The sequence below is a fragment of the Zalophus californianus genome, chromosome 16, assembly GCF_009762305.2.
Source record: "Zalophus californianus isolate mZalCal1 chromosome 16, mZalCal1.pri.v2, whole genome shotgun sequence".
In the NCBI taxonomy this organism is placed as follows: domain Eukaryota; kingdom Metazoa; phylum Chordata; class Mammalia; order Carnivora; family Otariidae; genus Zalophus; species Zalophus californianus.
The window spans coordinates 23,841,059-23,860,289 of NC_045610.1; the positions used below are offsets into that span (position 1 = coordinate 23,841,059).

The window sequence follows — 19,231 nt, forward strand, 5'->3', positions numbered from 1 at the left end:
GCCACTAGGCAGTGGGTGGGGGCCGTTTTTAAAGGGGGATGATGGGGAAGTATGGCCACAGATGGAATTTTCCCTATTTGGTGGCGATGCCAAGTAGCCCACTGGTGTGTTAGGGCCTGTGGATATTTTGAGCTGAGTGGACTGATGGCCCTGTCTGTATTCAGCCAGGTGGTCGCTGTGAGCCCTTTTGCCTTGATTAAGTTTCCGTGGCTCAAGCCTGTTGTCTAAAATGTCTCTACCTTTAGCAGGGTAAGCAACTAAGTAAAATCATCTATGACAGAAACATGGAGTGATTGTAAAACAAATGGATGCGCTAGAGAAAAAGCAAAATACTTTTTTGTTTGGTAGCCAAATTCTCTGAAGTCTTATCTTTCAGTAGAATGCAGGTTCTTAAATTTTAAAACAATGTGCCTCTCTCACTGAGTATCTTTCACTAATATTAAATAGTAGAAATTACAGTTTTCACATTTGGAATAGATATGCACTTTATATAACTGGCCTAAACACTGTCATGGTGTTTACAGTTTGGTTTTTTTAAATAATTTCAGAGAACTAGAATGAATTATTCATTTGTAATATGCATAAAATTACAGTCTGAGTCAGCTTTTTTTTGAGTGGAATTTTGTTGACTTCAGTCAGTATTTCATTACCTGAAGTTCCTCTATTTTTTTCAAATGCTGAAAATAATTTTAAAATTAATAATAATTATATGTCACATTTAGTAGATTTTACCAGTGGGCTTTATAAGACCGTAGCTAAAGTTGGCAGTTCATGAAAAACAAATAGGTTGTTCAACTTTGTGATTTTTTCCTCCCTCAAACATTAATTACTTTTATTTATATGTAACATGTTATTCAATGAGTTGTAGTTTAATTGCTTATGGAACTTAAAAAATCCACCTATAATGTATAGATGATGACCTGTTTGTCAAGATCAAATATATCGCAGCTGTTTGGTAGTGATGTGAAATTATATTTGATAACACTAAGTCCTAAAGCACTGTGGACCTCCATTAGCATGCATGTGCAAAGAGCTGGGTTTTTTACCTTGCTTGTAGGTCACTGATAAGATGATTTAAATGACTGTGGAAAGATTTTTGCTTCTGGGCAAAGAACTCAATAGAAATCCATTTATATAACTTGTGTGTGTGGTATTGAATGACACAAACTAGTGGTGGAATGTAGTCATTCATATGTAAAGTTGTTCTTCCAGGGAGCTGCCTGGGTGTGATAAGGAAAAAAAAAAAAAGCTGTGCTTTTATAGTATGTGTTTAAGCCATCCAAGAATTACCCACACAGATACTACTCATTACACTATTTTTCCATCCAGCGAGAAATATGTCCACAGGCAAAAGTATCTTTATCTAATTTTGAAGTGATTGTTGTTTTGCTACAGAGATAGCTTCTGGAACCGCTGATGTGGTCCTTGTAAAAATGTAAATTATATTAACTCCACTGCTGCTTATCAGATGTGTGAACTTCTGCCAGTAAGCAATGCACTAAGATCAAATAAGAACAATTTACATCTTGGCTTGAACAACATTTCATAAATAGATGTTTATCTTAACTATTCTACCTGTGAGTTCTGAACCCATTTCAAAGAATAATTTATATGAAGGTTAACAGAATTTACTCTAAAATATTGGGTGTACATATTTGGAACAGTTCACTTTTGCAATTTTATGGACCTTAAGTTAAAATTCTAGGAGGTTCATCATTCGATGAGAATCTATTTCCAAAGCCATTCCAACTGTTTTTGTGACTTAGATGATAAGATGGTCAGTGTGGGTCTGACCCCTCTTCAGATAAGCAAACAAAGAATTATCACGTGGTCGGTGTGTCAGGATATTTTTACAAGAAAAAGGATGTTTAAAAAAAATGTTTTTTCATCTCTGTGGTGAATATAAATAGTTTCTAACTTTTAAAGCAGGGAGCCATGAATTTTAACTAGGTGCCTGTTCCCCATTTTAATTCTAAGCTTCTACTTGATGATAAGGGAAGGATTCAATGTTCTAGTCATTAAGAAATATTTCATTTTCCCTTATAGTGCCCCTTCTTTGTTGATGCCACTTCCTGGAACTAAAGCATCAACTTCGATGGATAAATATGCTGTGTTTAAAGGAATTACAGCTGACAAGTCCTCTGAAAATACTGTTCCATTTGGAGGTAAAAACACATTATCAATTCATAAACCTATGAATGTAAACCTTTTTAGTGGCGGCCTTTTGTGAGAAATGTATAGAATGCTTACACCACGTGTCAAATATGTATGGTTTGGTTAACCCAGTCTGCCTGCCTTACTTCCTTGAGTTTTAATCTCAAGGTTCTTAAACTTAATGGACTTTCTGTCTTTTCATCATAGAGCCTGGTGATAAATACAGTGCTTTCAGAGAACTTGAACAGACAGCAGAGAGTAAATCTTCAGGTAAGTTTTTGATTCCTTAAATGGATAAATTACTTCATTTTTTTTTTAAGATTTTTATTTATTTATTTGGCAGAGAGATAGAGAGCACAAGTAGGCAGAGCGGCAGGCAAAGGGAGAGGGAGAAACAGGCTTTCTGCTGAACAGGGAGCCTGACGCGGGGCTGGGTCCCACAACCCTGGGATCATGACCTGAGCCGAAGGCAGACGCTTAACTGGCTGAGCCACCCAGGCGCCCCTAAATTACTTCAATTTTTTAAAAATTTTATTTATTTTAAGTAATCTCTACACCCAACATGGGACTTGAACTCGTGGCCCCAAGATCCAAAAGTCGCATGTTCTTCTGACTAAGCCAGCCAGACACCCCTCCATTTTTAATAAAAAATATTTTTGATGGTTCTTTCAGTGATACTCCTGAACATGTCTTTATAATATTGTGTGTGTGTGTGTGAGGGTTTTTTGGCTTTGTGCCTGTGGAAATTATGAGGAAACAAAATGTGGTTCAGCTATTGGAAATTATTTTCTAAAATTTAGGGCAAACCCCAAATTGAGGCAGTTTCTTTTTTTTAAAAGATTTTATTTATTTATTTGACAGAGACACAGCGAGAGAGGGAACACAAGCAGGGGGAGTGGGAGAGGGAGAAGCGGGCTTCCCGCAGAGCAAGGAGCCCAATGTGGGGCTCAATCCCAGGACCCCAGGATCATGACCTAAGCCGAAGGCAGACGCTTAACAACTGAGCCACCCAGGCACCCCCAAGGCAATTTCTTTTGAAGCTAGTGCTGCGTTCCCTTTCACTGGAAGCCTTCAAGCCAAGTTAGACTTCTGTATCAATTGGAGGGCTGTGATTGGTCTCAGTTATTTTAATGTTTAACAAGAACTTGAACTGTTGTCAGTCTGTGGACTATGGAAAAGGTAGCAACCAGTCTTTTCAAGATTTTCAAAATTGTCTATAATAAGATGAGGTAAGAGGGATTTATAGAAGGGCTTAAAGAGAGTAGAAGGGAATATAGAATGATAGTTTGAGAGCTGTATGTTTAAAGACTGGAAGTTACATTTGTGGTTAAATCCTAACCTGATGTGTAGGGTTTAGATAATCCATAGGTCAAATTATGTCCTTCAAAGCTTAACTGCACATGCTGTGACATTTGTGTACTCTCATGAGGATTTCTTCCTCAGTACAGTGCCATATTCTACCTTTGTGTATTGAGTGCTCAAATTTGAAACATCCTTTGATAATCATTTGTTCTCACCCTTCTGTACAAGAGGGTGGGAGTGGCGGGGGGGGGGGGAGGTGAGAGGAGATTATGGGAAAGGTAATGTATGTGTGAAAGTTGAGGGGAAAAGTGTACTGCTTAGGGCGCCTGGGTGGCTCAGTCGGTTAAACGTCTGCCTTCCGCCCAGGTCATGATCCCACGGTCCTGGGATGGAACCCTGCATCAGGCCCCCTGCTTGGCGGCAGGGAGCCTGCTTCTCCCTCTCCCTCTGCTGTTCCCGCTGCTTGTGTGCACTTTCTCTCTGTTGCAAAAATAAATCTTTAGAAAAAAATTTTTTAAGTGTACTATTTAAATATCTCTAAAAAGAAAGACCCACCAGTTCTAAAAATATTCCGTCCCTTATAGCTGTTAAGTTCTAGAAGTGTTTCCTTGTTTCATTCAAGCCTTTAGGATGTAATAACTTTTTTCCTCAGTGCCTGTGTTAGGCACTAGGAGTACAAAGATAAACCTTAGAGGAACTTGGGGTACCTGGGTGGTTCAGTCTGTTGAGGGCCAACTCTTGATTTCAGCTCAGGTCATGATCTTGGTCCTGGGGTTGCACTCAGCAGGGAGTCTGCTTCAGGATTCTCTTTCCCTCTGCCCCTCCCCCTGCTCACTCACATGCTTTCTCTAAAATAATAAATAAATAAAACACACACACACACACACACACACACCCCACACACACACACACCCACACACACACACACACCCCCCCCAGAGGAACTTTTGGCTTGTTAGTTGGGTTTGACTCCCAGCAGTGCTTTCCTCACCTACCTCTTGGGCCAAGGCAAGTTTGGAGTAAAGAGCATGGTTTAATATCAGAGTTCTTTATGTAGGGCAGTATTAATCATCATATCATAGGTATGTTATTCCTGAGAAAGACAGTGGTGCCATCAAAATGGAAGCAGTACCTTAGTGCTGCTTTTATTAGTACTTTAGTAATAGAACCCCATATTGTTGCTGCCATGTTTGTTGGCTTGCTTTCATTCCTGCCTTAACTTAGAGTTCCAGGTAGAGGTGCCAACTCTTTGTTCATTTTAGAAGAATATATTTTATTCTGTTTTCATTAAAAATACATTGGCCTGAATGCATCAAGTATATTAGTGTCTTAGAATTTATGAAAAATCATGTAGTATTGTGTTCAGAACTGTGGGTTTTGTAGGTCACTAAGTGACAGAGATTAATGTTATTTCCTTTTTTCCTACCCCTACAGTTTTAAGGCATAAATTTAAGGAGATGAGAAAAATACTGTGTATGGAGAAGTGACCCTTCTTACTGAAGTTTTAGCAAAAAGTGACCTCTTTTGAAATGTTTTTAGGGCCTAAAAAGTGGCAAGTAGAGAGGGAGGGGAATTTATGGGGATTCAGAGGATTAATGTACCCTCTGATATGCAAACTTCCAATGCCTGCAACTAATTTATTTGCCCCCAAATTCTCTTTGTTTTTGAACTTGTAAACCCACCCATTTTTATTTCTTTCTGACCCTTTCACACAGCTTACATTTCTAATGGAAACATTTACAATTCATCAGTAAGTTTAGTTTGCTGTGGTGATTTCTTTTTAAAAATAACAAAGCAAAACTTGTCAATTTCACAGATATTTCAAAGCAGCGCATCAAAAATTTAGACTGTGACTAAATTGGCTGCTTGTTACGTTTTCATTTACAGAAATGATACAAATATTATCAGTAATATACTTATCCAAAATTGTGGGGTGATTTTTTTAAAGTTTTACATCTGCTTCTCCTGTCAGTTTGTGAAATTGACTTGAGTTTTATTAGTGGTATGTCTTAAAAACATAAAATACAGAAATTTTGAATGCTGTTCCTCTCTTTCTAAAATTTCCCTAATAATATTAAATAGATTTCTCTCTGTTGATGAATTATGCTGGTGAATTGATTAAATCAACTTCCATTGTTTTCCGTGCTTTCTTCTTATGATATATCAAAGTATATCATGTTACAAACAATATATTTAAAGACTGTTTTATTTTAATGACAGTTTTAAAAATTAGATTTTGGTTTGAAATATACTTTTATAGCTCATCTGTTTCTATATCTCCTTTTTAGGGACAAATAGAATTTTAAAAATGGACAAAGAAATTAAAGCCTATATTTTAGTTTATAACTCTCCAGGATTTAGCACTTGTATTTTCACATAAGTGATGTTGGTATATCTACATTTATATTTTGGTTTATCTCTTGATTTTCATTACTTGGTAAAACCTAGTGGATTTTATGGAAGACCTTCACACAGCATTAGAAAAACTGAGATCATCTGCATTCTAACCTCATACTTATGAGTGATAATGTTACTCTGATAATAAAAGGAACTCTATTTAGAATCATGGGTCTAGATTTTTATCAGCATCTTGAGTCAGTTTATTTATTGGAAATACATTTTACCTATTTTCTCTAAAAAATGATGAAAAAAATTTTCAGTAACTCCTTCCTCAGAGTAGCACAATATGAAGTTTAAATCCTATCCTTTGAAATTTTTAATAATACAGTTGGTATTTACTCAAATCCCTCTGAATTTTAATAAATAAGAATAAGCACTCATTGGTACAGTGGGATGGGTGATTTCAAGAACAACCCAAGTACTCAGATTTTTTTTCTCATGAGATCGGCTTATTTGTTTTAGGGTATAGAAAAACCACTTTAAAATGTGTCCTTAGCAGAGGCACCTGGGTGGTGCAGTCAGTTAAGTGTCCGACTCTTCGTTTCTGCTTGGGTCTGATCTCAGGGTTGTTAGATCCAGCCCCGCATCAGGCTCCCTGCTCGGCGCAGAGTCTGCTTGAGATTCCCTTCCCTTCCCACTTATGCTCACATGAGCATACATGCTCGCTTGCTTTCTTTCTCTCTCTCTCTGTCTCTCTCAAATCTTAAAAAAAAAAAAAAAAAAGTGTCCTCAGCTAGAATGCTTTGCAAATAAGTAGATACCTTTTCAAAAATTTTCATCAAAGTTCCCTTCAAATTAATGCCTCCATATACTGGAGCAAGACCACAAAATATCTGACAATATGCTTACAGTGCCACGTTGAGCAAAGTGTTTCACATCCTAAATAGTAGATGCAGGATTTTTCATAATACTTAATTGGTACCTGTGACATTTTTTTCCTGGTTGATCACCATGTAAAACATTTTATCTTTAAAGGATCATTATTTCAACGTGTGTCTCTTCAGGATCCTCCAGCACATATTTCTCCTCCCCTTGTGTGCTTGGCTGGCTAGCTGTAGTGAGAAGTCCTGAGAGCAGTGCTTTTGGCCAACTGGAGGACCTGGCAATAGGAGACCTAGCACACTTAGATGAGCAAATGAAACTGACAGTGTTAGGTGTTCTTGGTTTGATTTGTATTTCTTTTGGTATCACTAGCCTTCAAGGTGGAAGCAGATGTGTAGTTTCCAAAGAGATGTTTTGGTAGGATTTACAGTGTAGTTAAATAATGTCAAGCTGGTGAGGGAAAAGTCTCTAAAAGTATGCTTGTAATTTAATATGCTGTGCATCATGTGGTTTTCAGCTCAGCATTCTTATTCATTTGGCTGTGTTGTGTTTTTTTTTTTTTTTTTCTTTCAGGAGAAAACTTTGCAGAATTCCGATCTGCAGGCACTGATGATGGCTTCACCGATTTTAAAACTGCCGACAGTCTATCACCACTAGAGCCACCAACAAAAGACCAAACTTTTCCAGCGGCCTTCCCCTCAGGAGCTATACAACAGAAACAACAAACACAAGTGAAAAGCCCTCTAAACTTAGCAGACCTAGACATGTTTTCCTCTGTTAACTGCAGCAGCGAGAAACCCTTGCCTTTTTCAGCTGCATTTAGTGCATCCAAAGCTGTTTCCACACGACCACCGCCAGCAGGATCTGCTGTGGCCACGACAGCGTTGGCATCAACGAAGATGTCTAGTTTGGCTGATGATTTTGGAGAATTCAACCTTTTTGGGGAATATTCTAGTCCAGCATCTGTTGGGGAGCAGGATGACTTTGCAGATTTTATGGCTTTCAGTAATAGCTCTGTTTCAGCTGAGCAAAAGGCCGATGACAAATACGATGCCCTTAAAGAGGAAGCTAGTCCTGTTCCTCTAACCGGCAGCTCGGGCAGTACAGTGAAGACTGGACAAAACTCAGCTGCCGCATCTACGAAATATGATGTCTTCAAACAACTTTCTCTGGAAGGATCTGGACTAGGTGGTGAAGAACTGAAAGATAACACTCCTTCAGGAAAAAGTGATGATGATTTTGCTGACTTCCACTCCAGTAAATTTTCTTCCATGAATTCAGACAAATCCCTGAGCGAGAAATCAGTGGCTTTCAGACACACCAAAGAAGACTCTGCTTCGGTGAAGTCCTTGGATCTCCCTTCCATCGGCGGCAGCAGTGTTGGCAAGGAGGACTCTGAAGATGCACTCTCTGTTCAGTTTGACATGAAACTGGCTGATGTGGGAGGAGATCTTAAGCATGTCATGTCTGATAGCTCTTTGGATTTACCAACAGTTAGTGGCCAGCATCCTCCTGCTGCAGGTGAGGAATTGGTGAGATTACTCTGGTGATGGTGATGGAGATTTCAAAGGTGGTTTGGTGGGCATCGATTTACAGTAGAGTGAGGCTCTGGCTCTTAACCCTTATGAATTTCTAACAACCTCTTCATTGCCAATCCCATTAAAGCAGTGTTAAATTTGATTCTATAGATATTTGGACATATGGAGCCCATGAATGCTGTGGAACTTAGATTGGATCGCTAAAATATTTTTACTTTCGAAATTGAACACCAACTTGGTGTTAGAGGCACATAAAAATCCACTGCTGAAGGAACCCTACATCACTAGGAATTTTATAAAAGACTTCTGCAGTGTCAGTAATGTTCCTCTATTTCTGTGAGTGAGGTCAGTGTTGCCCTCGCCTTCTCTCTTCTCTTGGGTCTGTTTGGCAGCTGCCAATGTAGTGTTCTGTTCGCTTTACAGAAACTGACTTCTTGGTAGGCCAAGAAAGTAAAAATGTCTAGCCGCTTGTATTGCAGTTGGCCACGTCCCCATAAGACATGAGGGAAAGAGCTTGTCTGTGGAGGTCCTGTGTGCCAGAGTCTGGCAAGGAGAAGGGCGTGAGTTGTTAGTGGAATTCAGGTACGGTTTTCGGCCTGAACTCTATGATTGGAAATATTAAATTGTAACAAATCTGTAGATGGTAGAATAGGGTAACTACTAACTTTCTCATAAAATGTTTGAAAACATCTTACAAGGGAGCCCTCTCTAAACTCTGTATGGATTTACTTGTAGCGGTTTATTCTGTAGTCCAGCTTCCTGTCATAAAAACTAGATTCCCAAGTGTCCTCGTTTTTATTTTGGTTTGTTATTTGGTATGTTATGTAGAAAGATAAACCCATTTTGTGGCCTTTAATAATGAGAACTCTCTCAGTATTACTGTATTACTCTAGAGAACATATTACGCATTTGAAGGGTTTGTTATGTTTTAACTAGAGAGGGACACACAAGACACTTCCAAGTTTACAGATTGTGGCAGAAACGTCAAAGTAATATGGCTTTTGTATATATCAAATTGGTAAGTCAGAGAACAAAATTGCATCCATCCTTTGGCGACTGAAGTGTCGGAGGTACCCTTGAACAGTGTGCTGGATCAGGAGCAGGTTCTCAGAGGCAGGACGTGTCTCACACGGCGGTTGGCTAGGGCACTGTCCGAGGGAGCGGGCTGTCTGCAGAGCTCCTTGCGCCCCACTGTCTACTTCCTTTTTTTGTATTTTTCCTCAGATGTTTTCCAATTTTTTTGCTGCTGTTTGTTTGATCGAGTGATTTTGTTTCTCTTTTTTGTATGAGCTGCTTGAGCCACAGTGGTCGGTTGCAAAGTGCTCTGTTTTTTGAAAAATATCTGATTTTTATTTAAAAATCTCATGACATGTATACTAGCCTTTTGGACTCCGAAATTATTAATTAGAAGCTATTTTTCTGAAAGTGAATCTATATTCTTTCATAGTGCCAAGCTAGATGTCTTTATGAGATGAGTCTAAATCAGGTTTGGGATGTCTTTTTCTTTTTCCTTCTTTTTAATTTTTTTCATTTTATTTGGGGAGGGGAGATTTTTTTTTTTGACTGAGCTTGTTTTGATTGACCTGTTAAAATAATCTGTGCTCATGTTCTTTTATGTATGTTTGGAACATCCCCAGCTTGGAACCTGTAATGTTCAAGCCAAGTCTCTTCAGTTTGAGGATATTCTTAAAAGCAGATTGTTTCCTCTTTTTGACCTGTAAACAGCCTGTCAGAAAGGAGCAGTATCCCTTTAGAGTGGTTGGTAAAAGGGGTTGATGTCTGACGAATGAGCTATACTGTTGTTGAGCAAAACTGCTGCATACATGTACTGTCAAAGGTAAATGGCAGGGACTTCTTCAGTGCAGTTTGGTTTTACTTTAACCTCATGTTGACCACAGTATCTCTTGCTCTCCTAGTTTGAGGGTTAAAGGTACTTCTTGTTGGAGAAATAAAAAGGGGGCTGATGAAAAGAGAATGAAACCTAGTAGATTGCTATCTCTGGACCTTAATCTTGTTTAGAAACCCTAACTTAACTCTGAAGGGGATACTGTCTCTTTCAACTCCTGCTATAATTCTTTGTATGGAAGGTAGATAATACTAATAATATTGCCTGATTTCTCTGCATATTATTACATTTAACCCTTTGAGCCCTTGCTGCATATAATTTCAACTAGGCTGCTTTTGTCCCCACCACCAAATTTAATCTCTCTGGCACTGAAGCATCTTGATGTGCCGTCATTACGATCATCTGGTTTTGTTGGCAGCAAGAGCTTCCCCTCATTTGTGCCACTCTCAAAGGGTCAGCAAGACCTCTCCTACCTACATGTAAAGTAGCTCTTCTTTGACATTGAAAATCGTTGTATTTTAATCAGCGCCTTATTATTGGTATTTTTTTTTTTTTTGGCTGCTTTTCTGATGTCTTTTTTTTCAATTTAGACATTTTCTGTGTGAATGTGCCTTTTCGAACTTGCTTTGGTATATTCCTCTGCAAATACTGATCTGCATGCTTATTCTGATGACTTCTTTTCCAGCTCTTCTGTACCACTCTCTTTTGTGATCTGTAAGTCCTATGTTAATAAATAATTCTTTGGCATATTTTGAAAGTGTGGGGATGTGTGTAATTTGTACTTTTTCAGGGTTAGACCAGAGAAATATCTGGTCTGTATCAAGTGAAAAGCAATAGCACCTCCTGTAATTAGAGGGTCTTTCCCTTTTGTATTGCTTCTTCAAATACCTTTCTCCTAAGAAAGTATTGCTGTAGCCTTTGCCCCTTATAATTCCATTTATAGAAATTTTTAACATGGCATTGGATTAAAACGTTAACTTTAACCTTACACTATGCAATAGGAAAAGTTTACTCCTTTCTTCTAGTGAAAAAATGGAGTAGATCTTATTGCTTAGTAAACATGACAGAGCCTGTCTTCAAGACAAGCGAGGGAGCAGCTGAGGAGACAAATCTAAGAGTTGAGTGTTGGGGACAGGGGATACATCTGTTAATAACTAGATACCTGTAAGTTTGACTGAAAATAAATCATGAAATGGTATTGAGATGGACTTCTGAGCACAGTACATGAACACTGAATTTAAATTGATAATCTCTGTAATGGAGAGTGTTCAGTGTTAATATCAGGAAGTCTTCAGGACTGAATTCAGTGTGAGTCTGAAATGGGCACTTGGGCTCTAATTGTAGAGCATGTTATCATTCCAGCTTCAGAATGTATCATGAAGCCACCCTGAGTCTTTTTTTTTTTTTTAACACTCATAGTCCATAAAGCAAGTTCTTTTTTTTTTAAAGATTTTATTTATTTATTTGACAAAGAGAGACACAGCAAAAGAGGGAACACAAGCAGGGGGAGTGGGAGAGGGAGAAGCAGGCTTCCCACTGAGCAGGGAGCCCGATGTGGGGCTTGATCCCAGGACCCTGGGATCATGACCTGAGCAGAAGGCAGCTGCTTAATAACTGAGCGACCCAGGCACCCTCATAAAGCAAGTTCTTAAAACAATTTTAGGGGATGTCCTCAAAGTAAAGCTTTAAACCACTTTCCTTTTTAAGAAAACAATTCTAGAAAGACACACAAAAGTTAACAATAAGAGAATGCCAAGTTTGGAAAATATTTTTTCCATTTTAGAGTATATTAATAGCAAAAAACCTTGGGAATGTTATTGTTTTTTTTTATCATAAACCCAAGACCAATAAAGACCTTGGAAAAAAAGTTTCCATGGTTGACTTCTTTTTTTCTTATATTTTGAGATTTTAGTTCTTTGTTCTTTTTTAAAAATTTGAGGCAGACAGGAAATTAAACCATTAAAGATGATTTTGAATAGGATTCTAGAGAGATCACTCACAGTATCTGAAATAGGCCATTTGAGAAAGAAAAATGTTGCATGTTGGGGTTTGGATTAATTCAGAGAAAAGCTGAGTCTGCCATTCAAACTATTATGTTTGGATAAATATATTATGTCTTAATTATGTGTGCTGCAAACTAAATTGGAAGAAAGAGATCTTGGTGTAGCCTCCATATAGTGATGATACCAACTGCCCTTTAGTTAGGATTTTCTTGTGCCATATTTAAGACTAATCTTGTGGTGGCTTTGGTGAGGAAATTCTTTTGTCAATGGAATTATCTAATGCTAGATTGGTCCATCTGGGACTGCTTTATTTTGCCCTTTCTGCATTTATCTGAACAGGCTGCAGAAAATAACTAAATATAACTGTGTGTAAAACATAATCACATTTAATAATATAATAATATAAACTTGTAATAAAGTTTGAAGAACTCTATACTATAGGTTCAGACAAACAAAAAATACTGTTCTGTTTACTCCTATGTCAAGTAAAGTAATACAGCTAGTGCTTGATGTCATATATCAGTGCCTGAGAAATACAAGTGTATTCATATTCTACAGTCACTCTATTGTTCACATTAAAATCTCTGCTGATTTTTAAAAGTAGCAGATGAACATGAAAGGGACACTGGCAGTATCGAAGAAGCCGGGCTAAATCCTAAAATAACTCAAAATCAAATTATTTTCTTTTTAAAGAGTTGCTTCTAGCTTTGTTTTCCATCGGTTGAATTCTTTTGATAAGTTGTTTTGGAAAACAGCCAATGGCTTTGAGAGCATGATAAGGTCACGGGCATAAGAGGATCTTTTGGGTGCTGCCCTCTCTCTTGCATGGCCAAAAGGCCCCACCTACAGTTGCCATCTTCTGTGCTCATTTGGTGGGTTTTTTAATGAGATTTTTCATGATGACCATGAGCAGTGCCACTGTATGGTTGATCCCTGAACAACATGGGGGTTAGGGACATTGACCCCCCCCCCCCCCAGTGTGGTCCAAAAATCCCCATACAGCTTTTGACTAATAGCCTACTGTTGACCAGAAGCCTTACTGATAATATAAAGTCAATTAACACATGTTTTGTATGTTATATGTATTAGGTATTATAATAAAGTAAACTAGCAAAAAGAAAATGTTACTAAGAAAATCACAAGGAAGAGAAAATACATTTACAGTGCTAAACTGTAATTTTTAAAAAATCCACGTATAAGTGGACCTGTGTGGTTCAAACCCGTATCATTTAAGAGTCAAGTGTATATCCTGACACTCTTCCTTGGCCTTCCAGCCTCTTCTGACTTAAAATATCCCCAGAATAGCTGCTTTTCTCTGTTGAACTTGAAAGCACTGGTGCAGAAACCTGGGCATGCTTACAGATAGTGTGGGTATCATTTAAACCATAGATTTCTGTGAGTCGGGACAAAGGAAGAATGGGAGGTTTCTATGCAGATTAGGGAACACTAGAAGGCAATTATACCACAGCATTTTGTAGCCTGTCATACACTGTGATCACTTTCATTCCTCTTTTCTTGAACAACTAACTCTTTGAGTGTTTGAGACTTCCAGGACATAGCCAGGTTCTACGGTTAATAGAGCATGTGAAGGTAGAACAGGGTCAGGGGTGGAAAGAAGTTGAGATGTATGAATATTTCATGGTTTGCTTTGGCAAGTGAAGTTTGGATTAAATCAGTATGGGAAATTAAAAGATATTTCTTCCTTAGTCCCATAAACATTTTTATTGCTATATAAAGCCCTGGAGAATAGTGGACTTTGCACATGTATCCTTTCTGCTTTTTCTAAACTCCCTTCTCAAAATCCAGGATCTTAATCACCTGGGCATATGCTTACTGCTTTAGAAAACTTCCATGGAAATCAGTATGGCCTTTGCGTCATGTAGTGGCAGCTCACATTCTTTGTTCCAAGAAATATCTTGTTTTTGTCTTCAACATCCGTTCAGAGGGGATTTGAACAGAGGTTATGGAAGAGACTGCTAGGGTTACTTGCCAGCATAAGCAAGAAATCCATGTCTTGATTTGAGCTCCATGATGGAAAGGAGCTCGCCTACTTGATTCCTCTGGCCTTTGTAATAGGACATTCCTGGTTGCCAACAAATACCAGTATTACAGCACACAATTTGGCCTATTATCTGTGTGCAATTGCTGTTCAACCTAGCACAGCCCCAGAGCTCTCCAGGAGAACTGGAAATACAGTAGTGATTCTCTTTTCATTTTATTGCATCCATTCTCTGTTTTCTTTTTCCTTTTTCTCCCGCAATTTTCAGAATTCAGCTATCGAATGAAAAACCCATCTATAGAAACTTCAGCAATGACAAAATGTGGGTTATTCCACATCATTTTTCCAGACAGGGTTTCCATCACTTATGTTGTGGGTCTTACAGCATCTTTAATATTTTGAAAACCATCATACAGTAATACATGTAATTTGACTGCTTAGAAAATGTAGAATTGTTAACATGGGAAATGAGAAATTTTCTTGGTTTAACCTTCCCTCAGTGAACTGATTTACTACATTTTTCTTAGAAAATGGCTTACTAATATTCCCCATTCCAGGAAATACTACTCAGTTTTTATATTATTTATAAATGCTAAGACTTAGAAAGACAGTGTTCTCATTTTCCTTATGTAATTCAGTGTTAGTACTTCCTTATGTGTTTAAATGCATTGCACTTCAGTAGATTTTTTTTTACACTCTAGTAGCCAAGGAATAAGCAAAGTAAAATTTTAAAATCAACGTTGAGGCTGGATTTTGGTATATCTTGTATATTCACTCTTCTTTTTTTGTTATAAATTTTTTTTAATCTTTCATTTGGTCATTTCTCTGAGTTGCTCCAAAAGGCAAAATATTATGCCTCTCATTTTTAATAAAAGTAAGGTTTGTTGAAGATCTGTAGTATTATAAAAATATTTAAAAGCTCCTCAGCTAACGTAATCTCTTATTGTTTATAATGCCTTTTACCTGATTATATTGCAATCATTTCTGTTGTTTTTTTTCAAACCCTTGGTTTTTTTCTTATTGCATAATTGCGCAAAAGGGTCTTTTTATTAACGTAGCAACTGGGTTGTTTTTGAACTAGAGCTTGACTTTTCATTAAATTTACCTTTGGTCTTTGGGAAAATTGCTACCCTTTTAGTAGATGAGATTCTTGGAGCAGTTCATAATACAGCTTCCTCAAAAAGCTTTCTAGTAGGGTCTGATAATAAAAAATACCCATGTTGTGAGACATTTTTCTGAATGCACCCCTTGAAGACGATTCTCGTGTTTAACTGCATCTGCCTCCTGATTGCAGTTCACCTCATTGAGTGAGGGCACCTGCTGATCCCTTTCACTATTTGGGGGAGGGGTGGGAGGAACAAAACACTACAGCCAAAGCATTTTTGCCTGGGGCCTCTTTTTATTCATTCTAAACTGTACATTTCTCACCTGAATCTTTTTTCCCCCCTTCTGTTTAACCAGCCAGATTTGAAGGGTACCGTTCACACCACAGAGGTTTAAAAAACACTGTTCTGTGAAAGTTATCTGCTTTTTGCTTGTTTGCCTTTTGTGTAATCCACAGTTTTTCCACTTTTATTATTTGGTGCCCATTTCCTAATTGAGTTGAAAGAGAAAACGAGAGGTTTGGAGTCTACTCTTAGAAGAGCTGTGGAAATGTGAGGAATCCCTTCATCCTCAGGGGAAGACAGACACAAGGACCTAGTGTGGTTCACCTGTTGACTTAGCAAAACCTGGGTCACAGGACTTTCGAGAATTGCCTTGCCAACCACGCTTGCGGTGGTGAAAGAGAGGGAGTCTTGGCCTGGCCCGCCGAGCGGGAAATGAAACTCAGCCGGTCAGCCAGACTGGACGGGCGGCCCGCAGGAGGCGTGGCTCCGCAGCCTCAGCTGCTTTGCTCTTTGAAAACGGGCAGGAAACTCCCCCCAGTTAAGACCATTAAAAGGATGAGTTGACATTTCATTTGTACTCTGAAATAATTCCATTTTAGGCCCTAAGGCAGCAACTAAATGTCAGATGAAGGCCGGCGGCCTCTGTCGGCGGCCTCTGTGCTGTGTACAAGGCCCGCTCTCGCGCATTGCTCCTCAGGGGCTGAGCCGGGCCCTCTACACACGTCACGGCACCGCCCTTCCAAGGCCATGGTCGTCTAGGTTTACGGAGAAGCAAACCAAAGTTATGAGAACTGTTAAATAACTTGCGTCGTGTCACGCAAGCAGTAGGTGGCACCGTGGAGTTGAACCGTGATCTGTCTAAATCAAAAAGCTACATTCTTGGGGTGCCTGGGTGGCTCGGTCGGTTAAGCCTCTGACTCTTGATCTCAGCACAGGTCTTGATCTCATGGTCATGAGTTCAAGCCCCACATTGGGCTCCACGCTGGACATGGAGCCTACTTAAAACAAAACCTTACATTCCCTCTGCTGTTTTATGCTACCTCTTAAATTATTTAAACGAATATTAAGACTACTTTGTAAAATGAGTCTTCTGCCCCAAAATTTCTTTCTTTTCTTTTTTCTTTTTTTAATGAGGGGCTGATACATAGTTGAAGGAGAAACAGGAACCCACCAGAACCCCGAAGTTTGATTCTATTTTTTAGAGGCTAAAGTAGATTAGATTGATTTTTTTTTTCTTTCTCATACTCCATCACAGCAGTGTGGCGTCCATATTGACAATAACAACTAGGTAAGTAACTGCTTAATTAAAATCTTACCTTTGATCTTACCTGAGACAGAGACTCCTAAGAATGGGTTAAAAGTTAGGTAACATTATTTTCACTTCACTTTTGAGAAACTCTCAGTTTTTAAGTAGTTTGTCATGTACATTTAATATGTCCGTGTGTCAAAGGAATATTTCCCAACCAAGTCAAGATGAAAGGGACCAGTTTTAGGCAGGGAGTATTATAAGTACGTTTTAAACTTTATATGTGAACAGTTTATTAAATGACCTGAACCATGTCATACACTGGTAGATGATACTCCTGTCTTTTTATAGTAATCTTTACATGCAAAAAAAAAAAAAGGCTCTTTGTAACTAAATATAAATGCCAACTCAAAGCTAATGTGGGTTTTTAAAGATCAGATTTTACAGCCCGATTCCTTTAATTTTAGTACAAGCTCTAAATTTAGTTAACTCCAGCATAGCATAAAACTAATCAAATATGCTAGACATTTTGCTTCCGCAGAGTTTAGGGCATTTTGCCTAAATCATGAGCTTGCCTCTAATCGTGGGGTCTTATTTCCCTTTCAGATATAGAGGACTTAAAATATGCTGCTTTTGGAACCTACAGTAGCAATTTTGCAGTGAGCACACTTACGAGCTATGACTGGGCAGACAGGGATGATGCGTCTCAGGGCAGAAAACTCTCTCCATTTGTCCTCTCAGCAGGAAGCGGGTCCTCCTCAGCTGCCTCAGTTCTTCAAAAGAAAGAGACTTCATTTGGCAGTTCCGAAAACCTCACCATGACCTCTCTCTCCAAAGTAACAACCTTCACAAGTGAAGATGCTCTTCCAGAGACCGCCTTCCCAGCTTTTGCCAATTTTAAAGATGTGATTCCTCAGGCCAGTGAGCAAAAGGAATATGAAAGCGGGGAATATAAAGATTTCACAAGACAGGACTTGCCAACAGCCGAACGGAGCCAGGAGGCCACCTGTCCGAGCCCAGCTTCCAGCAGCACTTCTCACGACACCCCCAAAGAGGGTTCAGATGACTTTGGAGAGTTTCAAAGTGAAAAGCCCAAAATCAGCAAATTTGACTTTTTGGTGGCCAATTCACAGAGCAAAATGAAATCCAGTGAAGAAATGATCAAAAGTGAGCTGGCGACCTTTGACCTTTCTGTTCAAGGTGAGTAGCTTTCGGTGTAGACTGTTGTACTATACGGTTTCTTCTGCTGAGGTGATAGACGTTCTTTCATACGAATAAAAAGTTGGCCTCTGGTTTAGGGGGAAATAGATTTTGCAGCCTCTGAAGTCAGGGTCTGTTACACATAGCTGTAAAAAAAGTTTTGCAGCTGAACTGCAGGCAAGCAAATATCCCTCAGATAATTGCTTTTGGGACTAAAAACAAACAGCGCAGAGTCTGTTATTCATTAGCATGTTGGCTAGAGGGGTACTGTGTTAAAAGAGCCAGAGAAATGGATTTGATCCACTTGTGGGCAAGTTAGCTCCGCTCCTACTCTCTGGCTGTGGACGGTATTTTTTAATCCAGAGACTGCAACATGGTAGCCATGGATCTGGATCCGGTCTGCAGACTTTTGTTTTGATTGAGCCACACAGAAGGTTTTTTAATGTGTGGAACAGTTGCCAGTACATAAGAATCATGAGATTTCCTAGTCTGGATTTCTAGCTTTTCTTGAAAAGTTGTCCTGTCTGACACTACTAAGCCTGTGTCTCCCCTTTTGACAATCCCGTGGGGCTGAGTAGCACTCTGACAGATGGGACGCGCTGTCCCGGTGTCACAGGCCCACCACTTCTTGTCTCCGGCTGACCTACTTCAGTCATTTACTTGACCTGCCTGCTCCCCAAAGGCATTTGAGTGTGCCCCTCCTGCTTTAAGCCCGTCCTGACCAGAGGCATCATTGATTTCTGTTGGATTGGGAGTAGGTAGGAGCTTGGTGCAAATCCATGACTAATGACTGGAAAAGCAGCCCAACTCTTATGCACTGATATTTAAAATGCTCTTTATTGCACACTTAACAGACTACAGTGTAGGGTAAACATCACTTTTACATGCACTGGGAAACCATAAAAATTCATTGACTCACTTTATTGCAATACTCGCTTTATTGACGTGGTCTAGAACCAAAAGCACGCTATTTCTGAGATATGCTTGGATAGCTTGCCAGAGAAGAATGAACAAGGATTGTGTTTCTGAATGCTTCATGACATAAGCATCTAAAGAAGAGAGGGTCATGTTAGCAAGGAAAAGCCTCGGCTTGAATTAATCTGAGTGATGAGGACCTTTGACCGTGCCATCCACTCCTCCAGGATCACACAAAAGGAGTTTGAGCCTTGGTGATAAAGAAATAAGCCGTTCTTCTCCCTCTCCGGCTTCGGAACAGCCTTTCAGAGACCGTTCCAACACTCTGAGTGAGAAGCCAGCCCTGCCTGTCATCCGTGACAAGTACAAAGATCTGACAGGAGAGGTGGAGGTGAGTAGGGGAGTTTCCTCCAGGGGG

At 39.2% G+C, this 19,231-nt stretch overlaps 1 protein-coding gene across 15 annotated transcripts in view; it reads left to right on the forward strand.

Annotated features, from left to right (window-relative positions):
* Positions 1 to 19,231, forward strand: part of SYNRG (synergin gamma) — a 79,290-nt gene that overhangs the window by 40,138 nt on the left and 19,921 nt on the right. For 11 of the 15 annotated variants that reach the window (XM_027625996.2, XM_027626003.2, XM_027626009.2 and 8 more), the window contains 5 exons: positions 2,047 to 2,165; positions 2,362 to 2,424; positions 7,252 to 8,199; positions 17,305 to 17,898; positions 19,041 to 19,204. In XM_027625996.2, the coding sequence (XP_027481797.1) occupies positions 2,047 to 2,165; positions 2,362 to 2,424; positions 7,252 to 8,199; positions 17,305 to 17,898; positions 19,041 to 19,204 (1,888 nt within the window). The remainder of the gene's footprint in view (positions 1 to 2,046; positions 2,166 to 2,361; positions 2,425 to 7,251; positions 8,200 to 17,304; positions 17,899 to 19,040; positions 19,205 to 19,231) is intronic. The other 4 variants (XM_027626005.2, XM_027626012.2, XM_027626006.2 and 1 more) reach the window with 2 other exon arrangements.